Source organism: Trachemys scripta, chromosome 17 (genome assembly GCF_013100865.1).
Source record: "Trachemys scripta elegans isolate TJP31775 chromosome 17, CAS_Tse_1.0, whole genome shotgun sequence".
Classification (NCBI taxonomy): domain Eukaryota; kingdom Metazoa; phylum Chordata; order Testudines; family Emydidae; genus Trachemys; species Trachemys scripta.
In genome coordinates, this window is record NC_048314.1 from 6631539 (window position 1) to 6657065 (window position 25527).

The 25527-nt window shown below is 48.5% G+C and overlaps 2 protein-coding genes and 1 pseudogene across 6 annotated transcripts; all 3 read right to left on the minus strand.

The window, feature by feature from the left end:
• Nucleotides 1-378: 378 nt before the first annotated feature.
• Nucleotides 379-10516, minus strand: LOC117889478 (ficolin-1-like). Of its 2 annotated transcripts, XM_034793743.1 has the most exons (8): nt 10252-10515; nt 8621-8734; nt 7369-7422; nt 4835-4870; nt 3828-3958; nt 2522-2651; nt 2208-2342; nt 379-1682 (listed from the first exon to the last, which is right to left on the minus strand). In XM_034793743.1, the coding sequence occupies exons 1-8, from the start codon at nt 10382-10384 to the stop codon at nt 1435-1437; spliced, it is 981 nt and encodes a 326-aa protein (XP_034649634.1). In that variant the 5' UTR covers nt 10385-10515; the 3' UTR covers nt 379-1434. The 2 variants fall into 2 exon arrangements, with proteins under 2 accessions (XP_034649634.1, XP_034649635.1); XM_034793744.1 differs by lacking the exon at nt 4835-4870 and having other exon boundaries at nt 10252-10516.
• On the minus strand, nt 719-912 carry LOC117867284 (annotated as a pseudogene).
• A 7350-nt stretch (nt 10517-17866) lies between the features above and the next one.
• On the minus strand, nt 17867-25187 carry LOC117889477 (zinc finger protein 436-like). 4 transcript variants are annotated; one of them, XR_004648490.1, is made up of 3 exons: nt 24921-25187; nt 22586-22691; nt 17867-18557 (listed from the first exon to the last, which is right to left on the minus strand). XR_004648490.1 is itself a non-coding variant. In XM_034793742.1 (3 exons), exons 2-3 carry the CDS (start codon nt 22623-22625, stop codon nt 21228-21230), a joined length of 1008 nt encoding a protein of 335 aa, XP_034649633.1. In that variant the 5' UTR covers nt 22626-22691; nt 24921-25183; the 3' UTR covers nt 19794-21227. The 4 variants fall into 4 exon arrangements, 3 of the variants coding, with proteins under 3 accessions (XP_034649633.1, XP_034649632.1, XP_034649631.1); XM_034793742.1 differs by lacking the exon at nt 17867-18557 and adding an exon at nt 19794-22195 and having other exon boundaries at nt 24921-25183; XM_034793741.1 differs by lacking the exon at nt 17867-18557 and adding an exon at nt 19794-22198 and having other exon boundaries at nt 24921-25182.
• Between the last annotated feature and the right edge of the window lie 340 nt (nt 25188-25527).

Sequence of the window (25527 nt, forward strand, 5' to 3'; positions counted from 1 at the left end):
TCTGCTCTCCAGATCTTCAGCACAGAGTGCAACCGTTCCGAGGCAGACAGTTGTGGCTAGTGGCTGGATCACAGAGCTACAAACCAACGTCTATCCCTGACTCTTTTTGATTCAATACATATAAATTTGGACAAATCATCTAAACTATCAATACATCAATTTCCCCTTCTGTAAAACAGGAATAATGATACTTGCCTGCTTTTGTCAAGCCCTTTGAGATCTTCTGATGAAAAGAACCCAGTATTTATTTTCATTTGTTTTATGTTATTAATATAATAATCCCCGCAAATGACTGGGAGGGCCATGGTGAATAAGCCAGTAAGAAAACTAGTGCAATGCAAAAGATGTAATCATGCCACACAAAATGCACTTCACATGGCTGGTTAAACATACTTTATTAATTTATTGTGACATATGGAGTTTTCTTTTAACCAGTGAGGATTATGCGTCATAGTATAGCATAGCACTACTGCAGAGATAAAGGGGTTTTAGTAATCTAATACTTCACTATAGCGCTCTGGGTGCCATCCTGGCCCCACTGAAATCAATGGCAAAACCTCCATTGACTTCATTGGTGCCCGGATTTCACTCCTGGTATTCAATCTTTGCTGGGAAGTGGGGAGAGCTTAATATCCTTGATGTAAATGCAAATTAGCAAGGGGCAAATATATTGCTTTCTCCAGGCTCATGATCTTAAAAAAAAAAAAAAAACAGGTTAACATTTTTAGATCTTCTGCAATTAACTGCAGACGCATCATCATGCTATGACCTCTGACGCAATAACGTATTGAGTCACCAAGTGCCAAATCTTAAAACCTTTACTCAGCTCTTAAATAAAGCACATATCAGATATTAAACTGATAAGAACAGGTACTACGCTTGATCTTAGCTCATAGAGAGCCGAGATACTATGGCAAAACTTTCACTGAAGTCAGAGGGATTTTCCTTTAATTTAGCAGGAATGAAAAAAGGGATGTCAGGATGTGGCGCAATAATTGTGACAAATGATCAGCGGCCGCTCACAGCTGGGCCGCTGCCCTGCCTTTGGGCCACGCTCTCTCTCATCTGGGCCGGCAGTGCTGGCTCTGCGTTGGTTCTAACAGAAGTAGAATGGAATGGGCTGGGCTGTAAGGTCCCAGCAGTCACATTTGAACAGAGAGCTCCTGACAACTCAACGTGACCAGGAAAAGGAAAGGGTTGGTATTAAATGTCAGTGTGTTTGCTTGGGTGCTTCCAGCTATGGGCCTCATCTGATGTCAATGAAAAGACTCCCATTGACTTCACTGGGCTTCAGATCAGGCTCTAAGGCCCAGATCCTTTAGGCACATCCATGGAACTTCCATAGAAATTAATGGGCTTTAGGCATCTAACTACCTGTGAGGGTCCATTCCCATACGTTGCTGGAGAGCGACCTCGCACTGCACTTTCCTTGTGCTAAACCGGCCTGAACTTCATCTCTGAGACTTTGTAGGAGTAGTAAGCCCCTTTGCCTGTTGCCCAGATGACACTATCTGCATAGCTCTCATGGGGTCCCAGCAGGTACAGCCCGTTCAGATTGGAACCGTGACACTTGTGGTACCACCAGCCTCCCTTATACAGCAGAGCACAGTTCCCCGAATGCATATCATTGTCGTTGTCTTTGGTTGTAAACGTCATATTTCTATGGCCAGACAAGGAATCACCTGTTAAAACACCGGAAGCAAGAACATGATTGTGTGTACAAAGCACTGTCAGGTTCCGATAGATGTCCTGCTCGCCTGAATGTGACTATTAAGTAACAGGGATTCTCTATTCCACACTTTGACTCTACAACTATGGTTCCTTTTGTTTAATACATAATGTGCCTCTAATAGCTCCTTTTCCCTTCCCAAACAATATTTAAAAATAGGAGGCTAGCTGTGGGAAAAGAACTCCGACCCAGCAGGGCCTCACTTTATTAAGTTCCCCCAAACCAAACCTCCTCTTTCTAGACTCTGGAGGACCAAGAATTCTGAGTTCAACTCCAGTTAACATTCTGATTCCACTGTGCACAAGTGTGGTGAAAACATCATGCTGATGGCCTGCGTTGGAATGTCACATGGACTTTCTTCCCGCCTCCCCTTTCAGGTAGTCTCTGAGTTGGTAGAACTGCCAGAGATACTCTGCTTTTGATGGTTGTTCATGATACCTCCTTTGTACACAAGGTGCAGGATGGGCCCCAAACTTACCTGCAGTGCCTGTAAGAAATTTTCCTAGGTTCAGTCTGTATTTGTCAGATTGTCCTGAAATGCTGAAGGTCTCATAGTGGGCAAAGGATTTATTGTTTTCCACATCACTCAGATCGACACGAAGTTCACAAGTTTCTAGAGGCAAAACGGAAACAAAAATGTTAATCACTTTCCATTAACGTTCTGCCTGATCTTTGTAAGGAGGGGTTGAGACATGGAATACAAGCAGACGAATCACTTTATGTATCCTGTCTCCAAGGAGATGGTTTGGCAAAGAACAAAAACCAGAAAAGAATCCATCGTGATTTTGTTACCAAAGGATGTTAACAGGTGGATATTGTCATTCCCCAGCCAGAATTCCGTCAGCTGGTTCCCAAAACCCTTCTTGTATGAATCCCAGTCACGGAAAAAATCCACCGAACCATCTGCGCGTCTCTGGAAAACCTGCAAGGAAATGAGAGGGTGCGAGGTGGAAGATTGCACCGTGGTTTCTATCCATCATAAAACAGCTGCCTGACATACCATTACTTCATACCTGCTCATGCAGCCACTACACTTCACATTCACAAAATGCTTTCCAATATATCTCCCTGCAATAGATCCTGCTCTACAAACATGGGCACCACTACCTTCATCTGTAGAGAAGGAGGAGGAGGAGGCTCAGAGATGCGATGTGACCTGACCAAGTTCAAAGAGTGACTCTGGCTCCCATCAGCTCATTTAACTGGGCAAATCCATTTCTATCCACTTCATTTAACTGCACGTTAGATGGATGGCGCTAACTCTTCAGGCTAGGAAGTGTTGCAAACCCCCTCTTAGCTGGTAACTTCTCTGCTCCATGGCCCATCTCTCTTTCACTCCGTGGCTTGAAGAACATAAAAACCCTTCAGTAGTTGGGATGTGACAGAGTTACGGCTTTGCAGTCTTTTGCCATCACATAAGGGTCTTTCACACCTCGGCCAGGCTGTCCGGTGCTGACAATGCTGTGTAGGCAATGTGTTTAACCTCTGGGGATGTCTGCACGGTTCCAGGCAAGACTCGAGCTAGCCATCTGAGCTCAGACCTTGGGGGTCCAAGCTGCCACCAGAGCCGCTATGTCTCACTGCTAGTTGTAGTGTTGTGGGAGACTCGTTCCCAGCTACTGTGTAGACATACCCTGGGAGTGTCCACACCTCATGGGCTGATGTAAGGAGTGACCAGCTCCAAAGGAAGCCAGGTCAGCAGATAAAGGAAGCCCGTTGTAGCCCTCCCAGCCACTAGAGGGAGACATGGTCACATGTACTAGGCAGGTTATTACACCTAAAGTCACCTGTAGAGTCTTCCAGGCTAGACAAGACCTAAATAGCAAATGTGAGTAAACCAAAACCTAATAAATAAGGAAACTTCCAGGTTTCCACAAACCCAGTTTCTCCTCTTCGAACTGATGGGCTGGCCTGGATATGAAACCTGTGATGACATATTTGGGGCATAATTGGATGAATTATTTCAGCTCTGTCTCAACATTTCCTCAATTTAGGACAGATTTACAGCTGCCAGCAAGTGGCAATCCTCGCACCTCTGATTAAAATCAAACGTGTTCTCTATACCACCCTCCTCCCCGCCACACTCCCTCTCACTTACAATCCATCCTCCACCATCTGTATCCATGTCACAGAAGACAGTGATGGAATCAACAGCAACTCCTGGGTAGATGGCGTACCAGCCGCTCAGCGTTCTCCCTTTGGCTAACAGCTCCTTGCAGTTTCTGGGTCCTAGACAAAATGGAAAATTAACTATGCATTGATTGAAAGCGCGGGACTGGATCTGATCGGGCAAGGGATGGGTGAAGAGTCAATGCGATCTTGGGGCCTTCAGAACTAAAAGCAGGCCCTGCTATGCTTTGAGCTAAATGGTCAAGGCCCCGACACCAGACCCCTACTCCTATCCTGTGTGGCTCGGGCACAGAAGGGGACCTGTGACACGCACTCGCCAGGGGGTTAACTCAGCAGAGTTTGTGCTTTTTTAGACAGCTGATTTGTTTCATCTCTTTTCACTAGGGAGAGGCTGTGCCTGGCCCTGGCAGGTGAGTAAGGGCAGGGGAAGCACCTGGACCGTCATGCCCCACTCCTAAGCGCCGTCCCTGCCCCCCTGCTCCCAGAGCAAAAGGGCTGCTCAAAGCTAATGCCAACAGTGTCCACAAAGGGCATGGAGAAGAGTGGGGTTACTCTGCCACCCATCAGTGGGAACAGGCTGACACTCCCACACAGGCTGGAGGAGCGTCCAGGAGGCACCTTTCACAAGGGCATCAGGGACTGCTCCGGCCACCTTAAATAATATCATGACTTAGTGGGTCTTTCCGAACTATGACTCATTCTGTGCCTTGAGTCACTGTCGTACTGGGGCAGGGGAGGCGGCGTGGGAGCAGTAGTTCCTACACTGAAGAGGGAGAAGGAAATGTTTTGGTAATAGGTTGTTTTGTTTTGAAATGGCGGCTATTTGAGAGGTTAACCATCCTCCTGAAGGAGATGGATCGGAGACAGACTGCAGCTCACAGGTGCCTGATAACAGAATGTATCCCGTGGCTAACACAGCTGCTACGGTCAGTTAAATCATTCTTCTGCCATATGGAAGAATGCCGAGGTTCTTACCTGTTGTTTCTGGTTCTCCGGGCTCTCCTTTCTCTCCTAAAATGGAGCACAGGGTCAAACCCTTGCATTAGTTGGAGATCACACTCTAACCTCAGCACTCATGGGGTGTCAGCCTGTCTTGTTGCAGGAAAATACCCTAATGCCCTTCCAACATCTCCAGAGCTGCATGAATTTGGCATTGATGGTACCATACAGAATATGAGGGCAAAAGAGGGGCATTACATTTAGAAGCGTGTGAAGTACATAGACATTTTTTTAAAAAAAGTTAATATTTGGGGGTTTATTCTCCGTTTGTACAAATTAATTCACTTGGGAAAACAAGATGAAAGTAGCTTGGTGCAGAATTGCTCCTGGCTGACTGTCCAGGGACTTCAGGCAGCCAGATGCAATGGGTAACATTTTCAAAAGCACATAAGTAACTTAGGAGCCTACGGCCCATTAAAAAGCAGAGCTGTCCGGAGCATGAGAATTCCATTTCGCGGCAACTTTGGAGGTTTTGAATTTTGGTTTCGTTCCACGTTAGCATGAAAAAAAAAACCTTTTGAAGGTTTTTTGTGAAAATGAAATTGTGTTGAGATGTCCATGTTCCGATCGAAACCTGAGCTTTTCTATTCGAGAAGGTTTTGGGGTACAAGGCTCTCTGGTTACTTCTGACAAGAGAGACTCTTTCACACTTTACAGCCTGGTGGTTAAGACACTGGGATGTGGGAGAAGGGAGTTCAAGTCTCTTTTCTTCTTGAGTCAGGATGATCTGGGATGAAAAACTCTGCTCTTAATCAGCCAGAGAAGAGCCTTGATCTTGGCTCCCCTACATCAGGGCTTAAATTCAGCTGGAGCTGTCCAGAGCTCTGCTCTGGTAAATATGTCTGAGCCCCTGTGCACCTTGCAGGGCTTCAGCCCCGAGCCCCAGTGCCCCACCCCTGTGGGGCTAAGCCCCGAGACCCCCCTCTCCTCAGCTGAAGCCTGCAGCCCTGTCACTGCTCAGGGCAGAAGCCAAGACCATAACAGGGTTCAACAAAGAGCTAGATAAGTTCATGGAGGATAGGTCCATCAATGGCTTTTAGCCAGGATGGGCAGGCATGGTGTCCCTAGCCTCTGTTTGCCAGAAGCTGGGAATGAGCGACAGGGGATGGATCACTTGATGATTACCTGTTCTGTTCATTCCCTCTGGGGCCCCTGGCATTGGCCACTGTCGGCAGACAGGATACTGGGCTAGATGGACCTTTGGTCTGACCCAGTAGGGCCATCCTTATGTTTTCATGTAGAAGCCCTGAGCTCCCCCTCACCAGCCCAGTGGCTGAACTCCCCTCCCGCCCCCGGGGCCTGGAGTTTTTATAGCATGTTGGGAGATGGTGTGTGGGGGGCTCCGGGAAATAATCTATGAGAATATGAGCTCTGTCCCACATCACAGGCCAGTGCGATGATCACCAGCCTATGAGAGTCTTGCTCTCTAGAGAGCCCTGGCCTGTTTCTAAAACGTCATTTTGGTGAAAATATTCCAACCAGTTCTATTCCTTAGGCGCTTTTGAAAATTGTACCTGATGTTCCTTCAAAACCCAGAGCAAGTTCTAGATGCAGACCGGAATAAGGGCAGCTACCTGAACCAAAGCAGTGGGTGGCTGCAAAGAAAGAGGAGGGTAAAATGGTATTTGTACCAAGCCTCAATCACAGTCCCCCTCATGTACAGGATTGGATTAGCTGAGCATGAATTCCTGTAAGTGCTAAGAAATATTTGTAAGTACACACAGGCCTTTGTGAACCAGCGGGCACTACAGAACTCTTGCACCTTACGTGTCTGGCACTGTGGGTATGTCTACACTGCTGTGATTTGCAGCTCGTGTAGACGTACTTGTGCTAGATTTTAGCTTGCTGACAATAGCCGTGAGGATGCAGTGGTACAAGATTCAGGATAGGCTGCACGAGTTTGCATGACCCCTCTGGCTACATACTCACATCTGTAGCTTAGCCCCCATAGACATAGAATATCAGGGTTGGAAGGGAACCTCAGGAGATCATCTAGTCCAACCCCCTGCTCAAAGCAAGACCAATCCCCAGACAGATTTTTGCCCCAGATCCCTAAGTAGCCCCCTCAAGGATTGAACTCACATCCCTGGGTTTAGCAGGCCAATGCTCAAACCACTGAGCTCTCCCTCCTCCCATGTGTTCACTTCGGTTGTTAGCAAGCTAGCTAGATTAAAGCTAATGTGGGTACAGCTACATGAACTGCAAATCACACCCCCGGCTGCAGTGTAGCCATCCCCTGTATGTCATTAAAGTACAGAAGGCCACAGCTTTGCAGTGAAAAGAATTATTTGAGATGATCAATCACCTTTCAGTCCAAGGAGGCCAAGCATCATCTTTTTTCTCTTGGTTAAACAGCGGAAAGATTTATCTGAAGTGCAACAATGTCAGTGGGGGGCTCAGAACTGAGCTTCTACTGGGGTAAAAGTTTTCACAGATGTAACCTGAAGATAAGCATGTTCAGAAGCTGTTACTGTGATGTAATCAAAGTGACTCGCTCTTTCTTGCTTTACCTTTCTCCCCTGCTGATCCCATCTTTCCAGGGATTCCTGGAGCTCCCCGTTCTCCTACAAACACAAGAGAGTAAATATTTGACAGCGCCAGCCCTGAATAATTCAAACATACCAACTAGAAGTGAACTGAATCCCCACATCTGCCATTTCTGATTTGACTCATGAGGCTGCAAGTTAGAGTCCAGAGAGAGGATCCTGCCATTATCAGTGGCCAGTTGGGGTATCCATCCCAGAGAATGTCTCAGACCCTGCTTCCACTAAGCCTTGTCATAGCTGCTATCTGAGTTGCACCCAGCTCTTAGTTTTAACAAATCTCTCTATATCAGCGTTTCTCAAACTGGGGTCCGTGAGGGTACTCCAGGGGGTCCGTGGGCCCTGCTGATCAACTCCTCCCCCTCCCTCAACTTCTCCCCCTCCCTCCCAGTGCCTTCTGCACGCCGGGGAACAGCTCTTCAGTGGTGTGCAGGAGGTGCTGGGAGGAAGGGGGAGGAGCGGGGATGGGATGCGCTCGGGGCAGGGGGCAGAAAGAGGCGTGGAAGAGGAGGGGCCGGGCTGGAGTGGGGGCGGGAAGAGATGGGGCGGGCGTGGGGCCTTGGGGGAAGGGGTGGAGCGGGGGGCTAGGGGATCCGTGAAAATTTTAAAATCAAAATGGGGGTCCTCGGGTTGCTCAAGTTTGAGAACCGCTGCTCTATAGGGTCAAATAGTTTATTGGCATCTGTGAGTCCTGGCAGATCGATCTGTAACCACAGGTGAGGGAGGAGGTCAGTGAGTTACAGCAGCAGATAGCGGCACTGGGCCCTTTGGCTCCTGCTCTATCAGCTCCCACTCTTAACTCTGGAGATCCCTGGTGTGCTGGCCAAGGTGGTGGCCATCAAAGATACACAGCTGGCCTCCCTTCCACAGCAGCCCGCAGGCTACCATTGTCTGGCCAGAGGAAAAAGAAATTGACAATGTTTTAGAGCCAGCTTCTTAGCTCTGGCCCCTCAATGTGGAGTTAGAGACTTGCATAGTGACCAGCCTGCTTGAGGCACCTTTTCCTCATGTTGGGGACTCATAAGGATCTCCAAGGTGGCCCTGTGGGGGGCAGGATGGGGGCAGCGCTGCCCAGAGGGGATGCTGGCTGGCCTGGGGGGCGCCGGCCAGGCTGGGGGGCGCTGCTATTATATTATAGTTATATTATAACTATTATAACATCAGTCATTCATTTTTCTGCCATCCAAAGCAGAGTCTCCCTCCGCCCCTGGGCACATACCTCTCATTCCTGCAGGTCCAGGGTCACCTTTGGGCCCCATGGCACCAGGAATCCCAGGGCAGCCTTGGAGAACAGCGAGCTTCTCTGAACCACTGAGACCCACGATTTTCACGTCTGGAGAAATAAATGACATGTGAGAAGGTCCATAGGATTGAACCATTCTGCAGATCCCTGAGAGAAATAAATCTTGCAAATGAGAATCTCCACAAGCTAGCTTCCTTTTCCTTTTCCCTTTCTAATACAAAAACCACAGCCTCAAGTTGAGGAATTAAGAGGCTATTTAAAATGTTCATGGATTTGCATGTATTAAATTAACCACCAGAAGAGACCGGACAGCAGACACTGGAGAACCTCAACAAAGATTTTCAAGTGACACTAAAACTGGTGGAAAGAGAACAGGAGGACTTGTGGCACCTTAGAGACTAACGAATTTATTAGAGCATAAGCTTTCATGGACTACAGCCCACTTCTTCGGATGCATAAAACTGGTGGATTAGCAAGAATCTGGGTGAAAACTAATCACGCTGCCATGTGACCTGGATAGATGAGAGCAGTGGGGCTGCAAGCAACAAGAGAAGACTCAAGGCTTGTAAATGTGAAGTCAGTGGGAGTTTTCTCATTGGCTTCATTGGGAACAGGATGGATTGTACCCCTACAGCTGGGGAGAGGAAATCAAGAAAGCTACACAGGATGTAACCAAGCAGCCTCACCTACTGCGTTAAACACAAGCCGCAGTCATTGCTTTCACCTTGTCTTATTAATACGATCCCAGGGACTTTTTCCTACAACCATGTACTGCTGCAAGAAAGGGAGGTAACCAGGGTTCAGGAGGCTGGGAAGAAAGTATCTTTGAGCAGCTCTTAAGAAGGGTGAAATAAGGGAACATTTGAGAAATGCCAAAGTATTGTGTGAATTTCCATAAACTTTAGAGACTTTCTGACTTTCACATTAATTCCAAAGATCTGAATAATATCTCCCTAGGAGCAAACCAAAAGTAGCTATGGGTAGAGGTATCTATTCTATTCTAGTTTACTTCTTATATCAGACTTATTCTGTTCTCTTCCTTACATCAGATCTGTTCTATTCTCACTTGATATCATGTGCATCATATTCTGTTCCTTTTATTAGGCCTATTCTATTCTATCCATCATATTCTATTCCTTGTATCATCTCCATCTCTGTAGTATCTGAGCTCACTGGACAGAATCCGTAGAGAATGGAATACGGCAAGATTTTCATTTAATCAGATTATTCTTTAACTGGAGAATGTTGCTGTTCGAGGACTGCCAAAGAATAAAATCAGGGCTGATGTAATAAAAAGCATCTCATCTCGTGAATGCCATTCTTCTCCAGTCTAGTCCCTGGGGGTTTCACAGCCCCTTTGCTCTGTCTCATAATATGCCATGGAACAGCCCAACAGCAATGGAAAGGCATTAGTTATACAGTGCAAATGTGAGCCGTCTTGTTTCTTGATTAAAAGTGATTTAATTAAGGAAGAAAATTAGAAGGGCTAATCTTAAACTTCATATTCTGACTGATGAGGAATTCTGTGCATTCTAAATTCTGCATCTTAAAATGGGAACCAGTCAGATCCATGTTGTTAAAAGGTAACAGGGTTGTCTGTGACTCACCTGGGCAGGTGTCTTGAGCCTCACAAACCACAGCTGCTAGACAGAGTAAGGCGAGGAGGGTTTGCTGGACAGCTCTCCCCATGGCTGGTGCTGGTCTCTGCAACGGCAGCTCCACTCGTCTCCTCATCTTCATGCTGTGTTAGCATCTCAGCCCTGGGAGCCTTTCATATCATATGAAAATACAAGAAATAAACTCCACCTCGGAACTCTAATCTCCCTTACACCCCAGTTCCCACGTTCCAGCTGGAAAATGGCTTCCCCTTGGCTTGTTGTGCAGACACTTTCCCAACTTCAAGAATCTGATAAGAAAGTTTCCTGTCACATTGTACCTCCTGTGTGACTCAATCAATATGTTGGTGCCAGTGGTCTGCTTCTCATTAATTTTACTTGCTTTCCTGTAAGTGTCGGTGTCAGCAATTCTTCATTTAACTCCTTTATACCAAAGAGTTGAGATTATTTTCCAGCTAGAGCTTCATTCCACGGATGTCAGGGAGGAAGATCAATCTGGCCAAGAAGAATATGTAATTATTTTTCTTGACAGCCTAAGCATTGCAAAATCTCTGAGAGGATGTTTACACCTGCTCCAAGACAGTGGCGCTGTTAGATCGTTAGATCCCGAGAAAGGATTTCACAGGGTTGAACACATATGTTCATATCCTGGTTTTTACTTGTTACCTAGTGCTTTACACAGTGAAGAATTGCAGGTTTGATATTGTTGTAGTCTTCAGAGTGATCTCAGTTGTAACTACTTGTTTGTTGTTAAATTGTTCATAGAATCATAGAATCATAGAATCTCAGGGTTGGAAGGGACATCAGGAGGTCATCTAGTCCAACCCCCTGCTCAAAGCAGGACTAATTCCCAACTAAATCATCCCAGCCAGGGCTTTGTCAAGCCGGGCCTTAAAAACCTCTAAGGAAGGAGATTCCACCACCTCCCTAAGTAACCCATTCCAGTGCTTCACCACCCTCCTAGTGAAATAGTGTTTCCTAATATCCAACCTAAACCTTTCCCACTGCAACTTGAGACCATTACTCCTTGTTCTGTCATCTGCCACCACTGAGAACAGTCTAGATCCATCCTCTTTGGAACCCCCTTTCAGGTAGTTGAAAGCAGCTTTCAAATCCCCCCTCATTCTTCTCTTCTGCAGACTAAACAATCCCAATTCCCTCAGCCTCTCCTCATAAGTCATGTGCTCCAGCCCCCTAATAATTTTTGTTGCCCTCTGCTGGACTCTCCAATTTTTCCACATCCTTCTTGTAGTGTGGGGCCCAAAACTGGACACAGTACTCCAGATGAGGCCTCACCAATGTCGAATAGAGGGGAATGATCACGTCCCTCGATCTGCTGGCAATACCCCTACTTATACAGCCCAAAATGCCATTAGCCTTCTTGGCAACAAGGGCACACTATTGACTCATATCCAGCTTCTTGTCCACTGTAACCCCTAGGTCCTTTTCTGCAGAACTGCTTCCTAGCCATTCGGTCCCTAGCCTGTAACAGTGCATGAGATTCTTCCGTCCTAAGTGCAGGACTCTGCACTTGTCCTTGTTGAACCTCATCAGGTTTTTTTCTGCCCAATTTGTCTAGGTCCCTCTGTATCCGATCCCTACCCTCCAGCGTATCTACCACTCCTCCCAGTTTAGTGTCATCTGCAAACTTGCTAAGAGTGCAGTCCACGCCATCCTCCAGATCATTAATGAAGATATTGAACAAAACCGGCCCCAGGACCGACCCCTGGGGCACTCCACTTGAAACCGGCTGCCAACTAGACATGGAGCCGTTGATCACTACCTGTTGAGCCTGACGATCTAGCCAGCTTTCTATCCACCTTATAGTCCATTCATCCAGCCCATACTTCTTTAACTTGGTGGCAAGAATACAGTGGGAGACCGTATCAAAAGCTTTGCTAAAGTCAAGGAATAACACATCCACTGCTTTCCCCTCATCCACAGAGTCAGTTATCTCCTCATAGAAGGCAATTAGGTTAGTCAGGCATGACTTGCCCTTGGTGAATCCATGCTGACTGTTCCTGATCACTTTCCTTTACTCTAAGTGCTTCAGAATTGATTCTTTCAGGACCTGCTCCATGATTTTTCCAGGGACTGAGGTGAGGCTGACTGGCCTGTAGTTCCCCGGATCCTCCTCCTTCCCTTTTTTAAAGATGGGCACTACATTAGCCTTTTTCCCGTCATCCGGGACCTCCCCCGATCACCATGAGTTTTCAAAGATAATGGCCAATGGCTCTGCAATCACATCTGCCAACTCCTTTAGCACCCTCGGATGCAGCGCATCCGGCCCCATGGACTTGTGCTCATCCAGTTTTTCTAAATATTCCCAAACCACTTCTTTCTACACAGAGGACTGGTCACCTTCTCCCCATACTGTGCTGCCCAGTGCAGCAGTCTGGGAGCTGACCTTGTTCGTGAAGACAGAGGCAAAAAAATCATTGAGTACATTAGCTTTTTCCACATCCTCTGTTACTAGGTTGCCTCCCTCATTCAGTAAGGGGCCCACATTTTTCTTGACTTTCTTCTTGTTGCTAACATATCTGAAGAAACCCTTCTTGTTACTCTTAACATCTCTTGCTAGCTGCAACTCCAAGTGTGATTTGGCCTTCGTGATTTCACTCCTGCATGCGTGAGCAATATTTTTATACTCCTCCCTGGTCATTTGTCCAATCTTCCACTTCTTGTAAGCTTCTTTTTTGCGTTTAAGGTCAGCAAGGATTTCACTGTTAAGCCAAGCTGGTCACCTGCCATATTTACTGTTCTTTCTTCACATCGGGATTTTTTTTCCTGCAACCCCAATAAGGATTCTTTAAAATACAGCCAGCTCTCCTGGACTCCTTTCCCCGTCATGTTATTCTCCCAGGGGATCCTGCCCATCTGTTCCCTGAGGGAGTGAAAGTCTGCTTTTCTGAAGTCCAGGGTCTGTATTCTGCTGCTCTCCTTTCCTCCTTGTGTCAGGATCCTGAACTCGACCATCTCATGGTCACTGCCTCCCAGGTTCCCATCCACTTTTGCTTCCCCTACTAATTCTTCCTGGTTTGTGAGCAGCAGGTCTAGAAGAGCTCTTCCCCTGGTTGGTTCCTCCAGCACTTGCACCAGGAAATTGTCCCCTACACTTTCCAAAAACTTCCTGGATTGTTTGTGCACCGCTGTATTGCTCTCCCAGCAGATATCAGGGTGATTAAAGTCTCCCATGAGAACCAGGGCCTGCGATCTAGTAACTTCTGTTAGTTGCCGGAAGAAAGCCTCGTCCACCTCATCCCCCTGGTCTGGTGATCTATAGCAGACTCCGACCACGACATCCCCCTTGTTGCTCACACTTCTAAACTTTATCCAGAGACTCTCAGGTTTTTCTGCAGTTTCATACCAGAGCTCTGAGCAGTCATACTCCTCTCTTACATACAACGCAACTCCCCCACCTTTTCTGCCCTGCCTGTCCTTCCTGAACAGTTTATATCCATCCATGACAGTGCTCCAGTCATGTGAGTTATCCCACCAAGTCTCTGTTATTCCAATCACATCATAGTTCCCTGACTGTGCCAGGACTTCCAGTTCTCCCTGCTTGTTTCCCAGGCTGCTTGCATTTGTGCATAGGCACTTAAGATAACTCGCTGATTGTCCCGCTTTCTCAGTCTGAGACAGGAGTCCTCCCCTCTTGCCCTCTCCTGCTCGTGCTTCCTCCCGGTATCCCATTTCCCCACTTACCTCAGGGCTTTGGTCTCCTTCCCCCGGTGAACCTAGTTTAAATGATACTGCCTCTAGAGCTGAGGAGGCTTTTGATTCCATGACATCAGAAGTCTATTCTATTCTATTCTAATACCCAGTAGTGCATTATGTGACATGACTGACATCTGTCACCTGTGGTTTGTTCTCTTGTATCCCTTTCCCGGGGGAGACTGCGTGCAGTGGAGTGTTTTGGCAGTGTGTGGGGTGTTTATTAATGTACATGTTATTTCATATTTATATTAGAACAGGCAGATTGAAGAAATGTACCTTGTATTTGAAGTGGAGGCTGATGACATTCATGACGATTTTTAGTCGTGGGGGCGGGAGGAGGGAATTGACACAGTCTCGGACTGCCCCCAGAGAAGGTTTTGTCTTCCACACAGAGGAGCTTTGCCGCTATCAGTCTGAGAGGCATGTAATGTATACACCTGTGTGTGTGTGTGTGTGTGTGTGTGTGTGTGTGTGTGAACTCTGCATGTTTAAACTCAAGTAGCTTCCTCTTAATTGGTGTATGGGGGGGACAAAGTTGAACTGAATCTCAAATAATGATCACCTGTTGTTGCTGGTGTCCCAGCATTTCCTTTATCTCCTAAAGAAAGAAGTTTCAGATCTTGTGTTATCTGGATGTCGCATCCTGATCTGAGTGTGCAACCCAGCATTGGTACAAATCCTAGGCTAGGGCCCATGAATACTGATGTTCCCTTTCACTGCTCTATTAAAAACATCTAAGCAACATTTCCAGGGTGGTGAATTTGCCTCAGAGGCACAGGCCAACTTGCCTTTTAACCCAAGAGCTGTATTAAAATGCCTGTTACGTGCAGCATGTTGGGAATACGTGTCAGAAAAGCAAGATTTCAGAAGTTCCTTCCTCGGACCATGTGAAATGACAGGTACTATTATTACAGCCCAAACCCCGAAGAATCTCTTGGTGCATCGCAGCGAAACGGAGCCGATGCCATCCAACTCCAGGATACAGCCCTGGGATGCTGCGTGACCCATTGGATGGATCCAAATGAGATGATAAGAAGAGATGGGGAAGAGGGTATAACTAAAGCAGCAGATGACTCACACAGGACACACAGCAGCTCCCCCACAGCACTGCATCATCATCAGGAAGCGATTGCAGGGGAACAGACAGTGCACAAGCCGCCGGGTACGGAGGTATTTGGAAAGCAGCCACCAATCCCATGACACTGAGTTCAGAGGCTCCTGCATGTTGCAAGTGAGGTATCAATGAATAGAACATTTGGTGCAATCTTTTGAAAATTCTAATGAGCCATTCTCAGCCTCATGGATGGGACTTGGGGTTTGTGAGCGCTTGTCTTCTCTCTATCCCTCTAGCCTGGAGCAGATGGCAAGGGCAGGTCACTTCTCCTAGGACGTGCATTTGCATGTGGGGGCCAGCAAGTGGAGCATCTCTTCCACTCCTTGTTGATCTGCCTGGTCCCGCCTTTGTTGCTCTGCTTGGGCCTCCCTTGTGGCACCAGTCCTCTGGGAACAATCCTCAGGTAATACAACCACGATGTAATCATTGCCTTGCCACACCTATCCTGTTCCGCCAGTGCCATGCTCCCTGTCTCTCTGGCCTCAGCTCAGCAAAGCACCGGTGAACGGGCTTAGCTTGAACCAGGTGCTTACTGACGTCAGTGGAACATAAACATGCTTAAAGTTAAGCAAGTGCTTAACTGTTTTGCTGAATCAAGGCTTCTCTCAATGTGAGTAACATCAGAAAAGCAGGTGCACCCTCCCCCGAAAGCGCTAACCCGTATGTCCAGGGAGGCCAGTAGCACCTTTTCTGAGATGCAGTGGCAGAGCTCTGAACCCGCTCACCTGTGCAGGAACAGGAGGGGCCTGTATAAAGTCCGGTAGCTGGCTACGGATGCAGGACTGTTGCTGGGAAAGGCTGCAGTCGCTCCCTGAGTGGAGGAAGTTGGGAGGCTGGCAAACCCGCCTGATATGGAGGAAGAAGCCCAGGGAAACAGCAGCAAGGGGTAGGATTGTATTGGACCGTGGCTGCTTGTTATAGGGTCTCTGGGCTGGAACCTAGGTGTAGAGGGCAGGCTGGGTTCCCCTACCAGCTGCTGGGAAGTGGTACAGGGTGTTGGAGGTGCCAGGCAGCCAGTGGGTCTGGAAAGATGGTGAATTCCCCAGAAGGGGAGGACATCAGTGACCTGGCCGGAGGGCCAAGTCACGAAGAGGAGACTGCAGTCCCTGGAGTGAGAGGGGCCGCAGGGCAAGACAGCACGGGAGAAGACATCACCGGAGCAGAAGCACGAGGTCTGGTATAACTAATACTCAGAGGACAGCCAGCAGGAGGTGCCTTGAGCAGTGAGTGGCCCCTGTGCCATAAGGGTAAAAAACAAACAAACCACAAGAATGTTGTGATTATTCCAAACCCAAGTCTGACAAGTCCAAAAAATTCAGAGTTAAGGTTTCATAGATTCCAAGGCCAGAAAGGCCCATTGTTATTGTCTATTCTGACTTCCTGTATAGCACAGGCCAGAGAACTGCCCCAAACTAATTCCTAGAGCAGAGCTTTCAGAAAACCATCCAGTGTTGGCTTAAAAATGGTCAGTGATGGAAAATCCACCACAACCCTTGGGAAATTGCCCCAATGCTCATTGTCAAATATGTAGGCTTAACTTCCAGTCTGAATTTGTCCAGCTTCAACCTCCAGTCATTGGATCATGTTACACCTTTCTCTGGTAGATTGAAGAGCCCCTTATTAAATATTTGTTCCCCATGTAGGTACTTAGACTGTGACCAAGTCAACCCACAACCTTCTCTTTAAGCTAAATAGATTGAAATCTTTGAGTCTATCACTATAAGGCAGGTTTTCTACTCCTTTTATCGTTCCCATAGCTCTTCTCTGAACCCTCTTCAACTTATTAACATCCTTCATGAATTGAGGGCACCAGAACTGGACACAGGATTCCAGCAGCAGTCACACCAGTGCCAAATACAGAGGTATAATAACCTCTCTACTGCGACTCAAGATTCCCGTATTTAGACATCCCAGGATTGCATTAGCTTTTTTGGCCACGGCTTCACACTGAGAACTCATGTTTAGCTGATTATCAACCATGCGCCCCAAAACTTTTTCAGAGTCACTGCTTCCCAGGATAGAGTCCTCCATCCTATAAGTATGGCCTACATTGTTTGTCAAATTAACCGAGTGCAAAGCTGAGATTATCCCAAGGGCATCACTTAGAGGTGGTTAAGAATTTTCAGTCAAAGCCATTTTTCTGAAGAAAACTGGGTTTTCAACAAAATAATATTTTTTTTGCAAAAAAGTGTCTGCTTTCAGTGGAAAATCTTGAATTTTCATTAAAAAAAAAGGAGCATCCCCAGTGGTGCCCCTGTCATGAGGCGCTGCCTCCCCTCACCAAGACAGGAGATTGTGGTGCCTCATGAGAAATGTAGTCTGATCAGTGAGTCCAGCCAATAGAGGACAGTGGGAGTATGAAACAGCTGAACCACAACTCCCAGGAGGCACCGCGGTGGCATTTCAGAATTGAACTATATCATTTTTTGGGCAGAAATATTTCAGTTTTTGAGTTTTTTTGGTGAATACTCAAAATTTTCTGTGGAAGAAACGCCATGTTCCAACCAGCTTTTGTGTCCATAGCAAACAGCACTGTGTAGATATCTGCATATGCTAATGACATAATTGTCCTTGCCTTTGAAACCCAGTCTCACTGCATCTTTTCCATCACTAACTCGTATGAGTGCACATTTTAGTTCCAGCGTCCCACATAGTGTCCGGACCCTGGGTGTGGCTAACAGCAGCAGATAAGAGGAGACAGTTGTCAAGAGAATCTGAGACACCGTGTACTTGTTATTTAATACAGAAACAAACTTTAAAGAACCACCCCATCGGCTCTTCATCATCCAACTGGTCTTGACCTGATAAACTCTCAATTCTGTGTTTGCTCGGTAGGGTCTAGCCAGAAGGGCCATACTGTTAAAGTGACTCATCTGTCACTCACCTGGGCAGGTGTCCTCACAGAGCCCTGCCGCCAAGCAGAGTAAACCTATGAGGCTTTGCTGTGCTGCTCTCCCCATGGCTGGTGCTGGTCTCCGCAGTGTCAGCTCAATCCATCTCTGCTTTAGCAGTTCAACCCTCTCTTAGCCTTTTATATGCAATAGGAATAGCTGCCACCTTCGAACCCTCAACTCCCATTATCCGTAATTCCCACTTTCCAGTCATTTCCCCTTGGAAGATCGTGTGGAAACATTTTATTTATTAACGAGGTGGAGGCTGTTTGTTTCCCGGGCCTGCTTTGTCGTCTGTTACCTAGTTGATTGCAAAACTGCTGGGGATGTTTGGTCTTATTTCCAACTGGAGAGCTTACCTGCATGCTCACAGGGCTTCCATGCACGTTGTACGGGTGCAAGTGGGGAGGAGGGTGTGTGTTGGCTCTCCGCACCAGCTGAATTTCCCCCTAAATCTTGTCTAGATAGGGGAAAAGGTTGTTTGTTTCCTGACCTCTCCATCAATTATCAGAATTAGATGGCTCCATGAACAGTCTGACAACGCCCAGAAGCCTCAGTCCTGGCTGACAATAGAGCTGGAAGGGCAAGAAAAGGAGGAGATGGGATCATCTCATTCCAAACTCAGACTGTCTCTAGCCCATCACCAAACAGTTTAGCGACACCCTGCGAAGGAAACGATACGGGACTGGAAACGGGGTGGTTCTGTTTGAGTGACAGCTGCAGCCTGGCATGAGAAATGCATGTGCCTGCACATTCTGATGAGACACTAAGTGCTAAATATTCCCTCGTTTGCCCAGCCTTGGGGGAGAATGCACGCTTGGGCCTGCTGCTTGGGCTCTGGGTGGGCTGGGGATAGGGGGTATGTGTGGTGGGAGGGTCTTCATTCTCTGGACACCTTGAATCCGCAGGCATGGAGAATGACAGATGATACCAGGCCATTTAGAATCCAGGCTGCTGGCTCATCCATAGTTTGGAACCTGTGGGTAACGGCCTAAGCCCCACACCTAGAGCCAGATTTTGAAAGGTATTCAGGTGCCTAAGGATGTAGACAGGCATCGAGTGGGATTTTCTAAAGAACCTAATGAGGTTAGGCACCTAGGCACCTGGTGGGATTTTCAAACGTTTCTGCAGCTTCAGACACCTGAATATCTTGAAAAATCTGGCCCTTAGGTGTTTTTCAACCTTTAGGTGTTTTATTATTTGTATGGTAGTAGCACCAAGGAACTTCAGTCATGGACAGGGCCCGTTGTGCTAGGCACTGGACAGACCCAGACCAAAAAGATGGCCCCGGTCCCTACAATCTACATATTTTAAAGCCTGCTTCCCCTTTCTAATGTGTCTTTTCATCCCCTTCTGTTTCCTTGCTTATTTTACCTTCTCGCTAATTCGTTCCAAACAGGGTCAGTGTGGAGATTAAATCAGCTTTAGGATACCAGCCCTGGCAGGCTCAGGAAACCCCTGCTAACGCCTTTGGCAGGGTGCGGCAGAGCCTGGGGGAGAGAGCGTGCTGTTTCCTTTAGCGAGCAAAGCGAAGGCCCAGACACCAGCAGCATCACAGAGCTGTGGGCTTCTTTTTCTTTAGCAAAAAGAACAGGAGTACTTGTGGCACCTTAGAGACTAACAAATTTATTACAGCATAAGCTTTCGTGGGCTACAGCCCACTTCATCGGATGCATACAGCGTGGAATAAATATTGAGGAGATATATATACACACATACAGAGAGCATAAACAGGTGGGAGTTGTCTTACCAACTCTGAGAGGCCAATTAAGTAAGAGAAAAAAAACTTTTGAAGTGATAATCAAGATAGCCCAGTACAGACAGTTTGATAAGAAGTGTGAGAATACTTACAAGGGGAGATAGAATCAATGTTTGTAATGGCTCAGCCATTCCCAGTCCTTATTCAATCCTGAGTTGATTGTGTCAATTTTTCTTTAGCGTGTTGCAAACAGTCGATTCAGTTCCTGATTGGTAAAAGGTACACAATTCACAGGTGTCCTTATTCATGTTATGGGAATGTCCCAATTTCATCAATTTTCGGAGCAGCATCTATAATCACAGGATATGAACCACCCAACCTTTCACTCCCACTTCGATACGTATCACCACTACTATACGGTACAATTTATTTATGTTTTGTTTTCGATGGTCAAACATATTATTAACTTTTGGAAACACTGTTACATGAAACCGGATGGAGAACATGCATTCTGTACAAGCACAAGGGAAACTCATACCAAATAAGAGCCCAGTCATGCCAACGCTTATCAAGCATAGTACCTACTAGTGGGTGCAGTCACACTGAAGTCAGCGGGACTATATATGTTAGTATGCAGTCTGCATGGTACTAACTGTGTGCAGCAGTGATCCCAAGAGAGAAATGGGAGGGTTTTTATTTAATTTGGCCATTTTAATTTGACATCGCTATCTAGCCAAACTCCGGTTGAAAACGCCTATATGGATAGTTCATCTATCCAAGTCCCTGCAGCAGCTGAACCTAAATCTTGCAGTAAAGTCTCTGGATCCTGCAGTGCTCTGTTGCAGCAGACTAGAAATTTGGTGGCAGTTTCATTTAAATGAAGAATGGAGGCTTTTATGATTTTGGCATGAAAATGAACACCATTATCAATACAGCTGCCCTGGTGTCAGTTTTGACTTTCCCCCCCGCCTGCAAAATCAGTTTGTTGGTTTTCAACCAGCTCTGCCATTTAGATTACCCGGTTTCACATGCATTTAGCCTCTGATGTGTTTACTTGTCCACTCCTTTTAACACTCCAAACTTTCCTTAATTGGAGGGCATCTCAGAACACCCCTTCTTTGATCAGCTCACTCCCTGCCCCAGGCAACCCCAATGTGCACAGCTCAGGATTCCCCAGGCAACCCAAATGAAAAAAAGATTTGCCCGCTAATAAAAAGGAAAAAAGAGAATGTAAATATGGAAATTCACTGACACTCAAACAGGCCCAGAGTTACCTGGGAACCCCGCTCCGTTCACTCATCCAACTCAAACCATCATGACTCACCAACAACACCCACTTCTGCCTCCTTTCCTGGTTCCCATCACCTTGCATCCCAAACGATCCCTTCCCACAGCATCTCCTCATTGTCTGATCTCCCCACCGCATCCCAAGAGCAGCACATGAGTGGGAAAGAGCTCCACATGCCCAAAAAGGAGGAGATACCCGTGTCTTGGATGGGATGTGGCCTGTAGCTGTCGGCCCATGGTTTTCACATGGGCTGGGCTCTTAGCCTGTGTGGATTCTCTGGTGTGTAATAAGGTTTGAGCTCCGGCTGAAGCTCCGCCCACAGTGGGCACAGGTGTAAGGCCTCTCGCCCGCGTGGGTCCGCTGATGCTGGAGGAGATTGGACCTTGCGCCGAAGCTCCTCCCGCACTGGGCGCACTCGTGCTGCCGCTCCCCCGTGTGGATCTTCTGGTGCTCGCTCAGCTCCGAGCCGCGGCTGAAGCTTTTCCCGCACTGGGCGCACTGGCGGGGCACCTCCGCCGCATGGAGTCTCTGGTGCCTGATGAGGGCGGAGCTCATGGAGAAGCTCCTCCCACACTGGGCGCACTGGTAGGGCCGCTCGCCCGTGTGGATGGTCCAGTGCTGCATGAGGTGGGAACTCAGGCTGAAGCTCTTCCCGCATGCGCAGCGGTAGGGCCGCTCGCCCGTGTGCGTCCGCTGGTGCTGCACCAGGTGGGAGCTGACGCTGAAGCTCCGCCCGCATTCAGTGCACACGTAAGGCCGCTCACCCGTGTGGATCCGCTGGTGCCGGACCAGGTGGGAGCTGACCCGGAAGCTCTTTCCGCACTCGGCACAGTCATAGGGCCGCTCGCCAGTGTGGATCCGCTGGTGCCGCAGGAAGGTGGAGCTCTGGGTGAAGCGTTTCCCGCACTCAGGGCAGGCATAGGGCCGCTCCCCCGTGTGGGTTCTCTGATGGATGATCAGAGACGAGCTCTTGTTGAAGCTCTTCCCACAGTCCGTGCACGTATTTGGTCTCTCCTGGTGGGTGAGGCCATCGCCCACCTGAGCAGATTTACCCTGGCTCTGTGCCGGTGGGTTCCTCCGCCGCTTTTCTGATCCGCACCGAGTCTCATGGGCTCCTCCCCACTCGGGGCTCTGGGATCTTGTGGGTAAAGTCACGGGAGGCTCCACCACCTCAGGCGCTTCATGCAGGGGCTTCTGCTCCTCATTCTTTCTCGGCATCCCATCACCTGCTGGAATGAAAAGGGAATCCAGCCATGATTTGCTCCCTGCGCTGGGGAGAAAGAGACCCTCAGGAGTAGGAAGGGCAGTGGGGCTTGTCATGAATATTAAAAGTCACCAGAACTAAACTCCACAAGAACCCTCCACAAGAGCCGGGAGGGGGACTTATGCTGCCTCAAAGTCCCACCTGAGCCAGAGATAAAGGATGGGCGAGGGGAAGGACCCCTGTTTCATATCAGTTTGGACGGGTGGGAAGCCCTGAATGTCTAGGATCTGGTTACTGCAGTGAAGGGGGCGGGATGACAGAATGCCGAGGTCTTGCAACAGCTTGGGTGGAATTCCACAATTCTTCTCCGTTCACTGAGCTTTGGGCTTGGTGCAAGCTGCTTACTCCTCACCTGTGTGGGCACCGTTCACCATCGCCTCACGGCCTTGCATATTGGGGACCCGCAGCTCTTCTCCTTGTTCTGTCTGGGATCACAGCGGGTCTCGGAACGGGCCGTCCTGCTCAGGGGAAAGGAAGTGGGTGAGGTCAGGGTTTGTCACACGTTTGCAGAGAGTTTGTTACAAAAATGGTGCATGGTTTTTAAATGATCCTTCCTTTCTGACGGCGAGTATATCTCATCTTAACAGAGGGGAAAATGTTCTTGGAGGCCGGTGGTGTAGCTAGGAGTGGAAAAGTGAGTGGCCAGGCAATGACCGACTCGCGCTAGCTCAGCTCGAGGAGACGTTGTGGCATGGGCTAGCTGCCCGAGTCTAAGCCCACCCGACCTCTTGGGGCTGAGTTAGGGAAGAAGCAAGAGAAACTAAACTGGCTGAAGGAAGCGTCTACCCCGGATGCACGCACCGCTCCGGGAGTGAAATGTGGGTGAGATGCAGCTTGTCTCCCTTGAGGCCGAGGAACTGCCCTGACACCTGCACAGGGAGCAGGAGTCAGCGCTGGGAGGGCTCTGCTTCCTGGGAGCGGCTCTCTATCGGGGGCGGGGGGGAGGGAGCGACTAAGCTCCCAGCTCTGTGGGGAAGGGTTCTGGGTAGGGCAAGTCCCTGTGGGGGAGTGGGAGGAAGCCATTCCCATTGGGGTGTCAGGCCCCACTCTCCAGTGTGTATGTCACTGTCCAGTCTCTGTCCTGGCCCGGTGTGGAGGGGCTTCGCCTGCCGAGCTGGGCAGGAGTGTGGGGTTCCTCAGAAAATGACAAGCCAGAGGTGCTAGAGTGCAGTTCAGGTCCCGGAGCGATGCTCCAGTGGTGCTCCAGCCCTGCTCAGATTTGGGTAGGCCTGGGTGCTTAGTGGGTGGGCCATAGACTGTAAGGGGGTGGTGGGAGCTCAGAACCAGCCAACCATATTCCAAGGTACAGCTCTTTTAGGGAGATCCTGTGGTACACTCAGGGCAAGGGGTGGCTGAGGATTCAAGCACACCCCTAGACGGAGGTTTGTGGAGACCCTGCATCCAGGCTGGAAGGAATGGCTTGAGGCTGGAAGGGCCAGAAGAACTGTAAGTTCCTAAGAGCAGCAATATTATTTCAGAACTCCTGCTACATCTCCGTTAACTGGCGAACCAAGTGGGGGACACTGAGCGAGCTGACTGCAGTGCTACACAGTGAGGTGGTATGCTCTGCAACCAGACCGTTTGGGAACCTCGCCTCTCTGCTGGCAGATGCATTGTGCTCCCTGTAGGAAATTTGGAGACCTCCCACTGAAGGGGACCTGATGACTTAGGCAAAAATCAGGTACGAAGCCTGTTGCTTGTTCATGAGTGCTGGAACTGGGGGGTGCTGCAGCACCTCCTGGCTTGGAGTGGTTTCCATTATACACAGTATTTACAGTTTGGTTCAATGGCTCTCAGCGTCCCCACTAGACAAATTGTTCCAGCCCCGCGGTGCTCATCTCCACACCTGCAGAGAGACCATGGACAGGCCCGGTGTGGAGAGGAGACAGGAATTCTATACACCTGAGTGACTGCACACACACTACAGTTCTGTCCTCGCGGAAAGCTCTGAGGGCAGGGAAATTACCCTCCTATTTTATTTATCAAGTTCTGGCAATGTCCTCAGCCTGATGCAAAACACAGAGGTGAAGCTAAAGAGCTTACTAAGAGGCAGACACAAAGAATGCAAAACTGGGACTTGCCAGACCGAGTCAGACCAAAGGTGCAGCCGGTCAGACATCCTCCCTGGACAGTGGCTAACCCAGATGCTTCAGGGAAAAAAAAAAAATCAGGGGGGAAATTCTTGAAGTCACGGGGGCAGGATTTCACCCTGTCTGTAGAAATATTAAATACTGGCCTTTCATAAACAAAGCGCCGTGCAACAACAGAATAAAACGAGCCACTCTGGTGACATTGTTCCCTCGGGCAGCACATTCGCTCAGCATTGCGTTTACTCTGAAGAGGAAGGGAACTGGCTTTGATTTTTGTTTCCCCCTCTGGATAAAAGGAAAGCAAACTGGCCCAATGCTGACGCAGTTGCTAAATCTGGGAGCTCATATCTTGGCCCTTATTTCTCCTTCTGCCCCTTTCAGTCTCTTCTCTCCTTTCCCAGTGCCACTCGCCCTCCAGCTGGGAGGTTGATCGTTGTTACATTTCCAGTGTGATGTGATCACTCTGCCCAGACAGTAACAGCCGGTGTGGGTCTGTGCAGTGAGCGGATCTGGGGCTCAGGCACACAGGGAGCAGCAGTGGGGTAGGGGGAAGGAAAAGGCATTTACAGATACTTTCCTGCCTTCTCTCTCAATTACCTGCAGTTCCTGGCTCAGAAGGTGACTGTAGAATCTGTTTGCTTCCCAAAGACAGTAGTTACAGCCTGGGACAGGGCCCATGGTTGGTTTGCAGTGGCACTTTAAAGCATGTCTCTCAGCAGCCCAGGGCCCCTTGGAGATGGGAGATTAGCAGCTCCTTGCTCTGGGCTCTTGGACAGAAGGGAGCTGGGTAGGGACCTTCTCACCCGGGAAGCTCATCCTTAAAATCCCGAGGACAGGCAATCCAGAGGCAGAAAGAGAAGCAGCCTCCTGGCTTTTCCCAACAGCCATCACCCTCTAGTGGCAACAGCTAGGGGAACACTTGTGAATTTTGCACGGTTCACAGGTGGCGAGGAGGCTCTGTGAGCACACACTGAGCGTATGCCATGGGTCATCAGTTATTTGTGGGCAAGGTCCAAATTTCTTGGTCAAGGTATAGTCAAGAGCCAGACTCCAGAGAAAATAATACAAAAATAATAACTAATGATAATAAGTAAATTAAAAGATTTCGAAAGCGGCTGGCAGGTAGGGTTGCCAACTTTGTAATCGCACAAAACTAAATACCCTTGCCCTGCCCCGCCCCTTCCCCAAGGCCCCGCCCCCACTC

Coding starts and splice junctions, on each gene's coding strand:
- LOC117889477 (XM_034793740.1), bottom strand. CDS start 22,289: ATGACAAGCCCCACTGCCCTTCCTACTCCTGAGGGTCTCTTTCTCCCC.
- LOC117889478 (XM_034793743.1), bottom strand. CDS start 10,384: ATGAAGATGAGGAGACGAGTGGAGCTGCCGTTGCAGAGACCAGCACCA. Junction 7,423..8,620: donor TGGACCTGCAGGAATGAGAG/GTATGTGCCCAG, acceptor TTGTGTTTGTAG/GAGAACGGGGAGCTCCAGGA. Junction 2,652..3,827: donor CAGATGGTGGAGGATGGATT/GTAAGTGAGAGG, acceptor ATTTCCTTGCAG/GTTTTCCAGAGACGCGCAGA.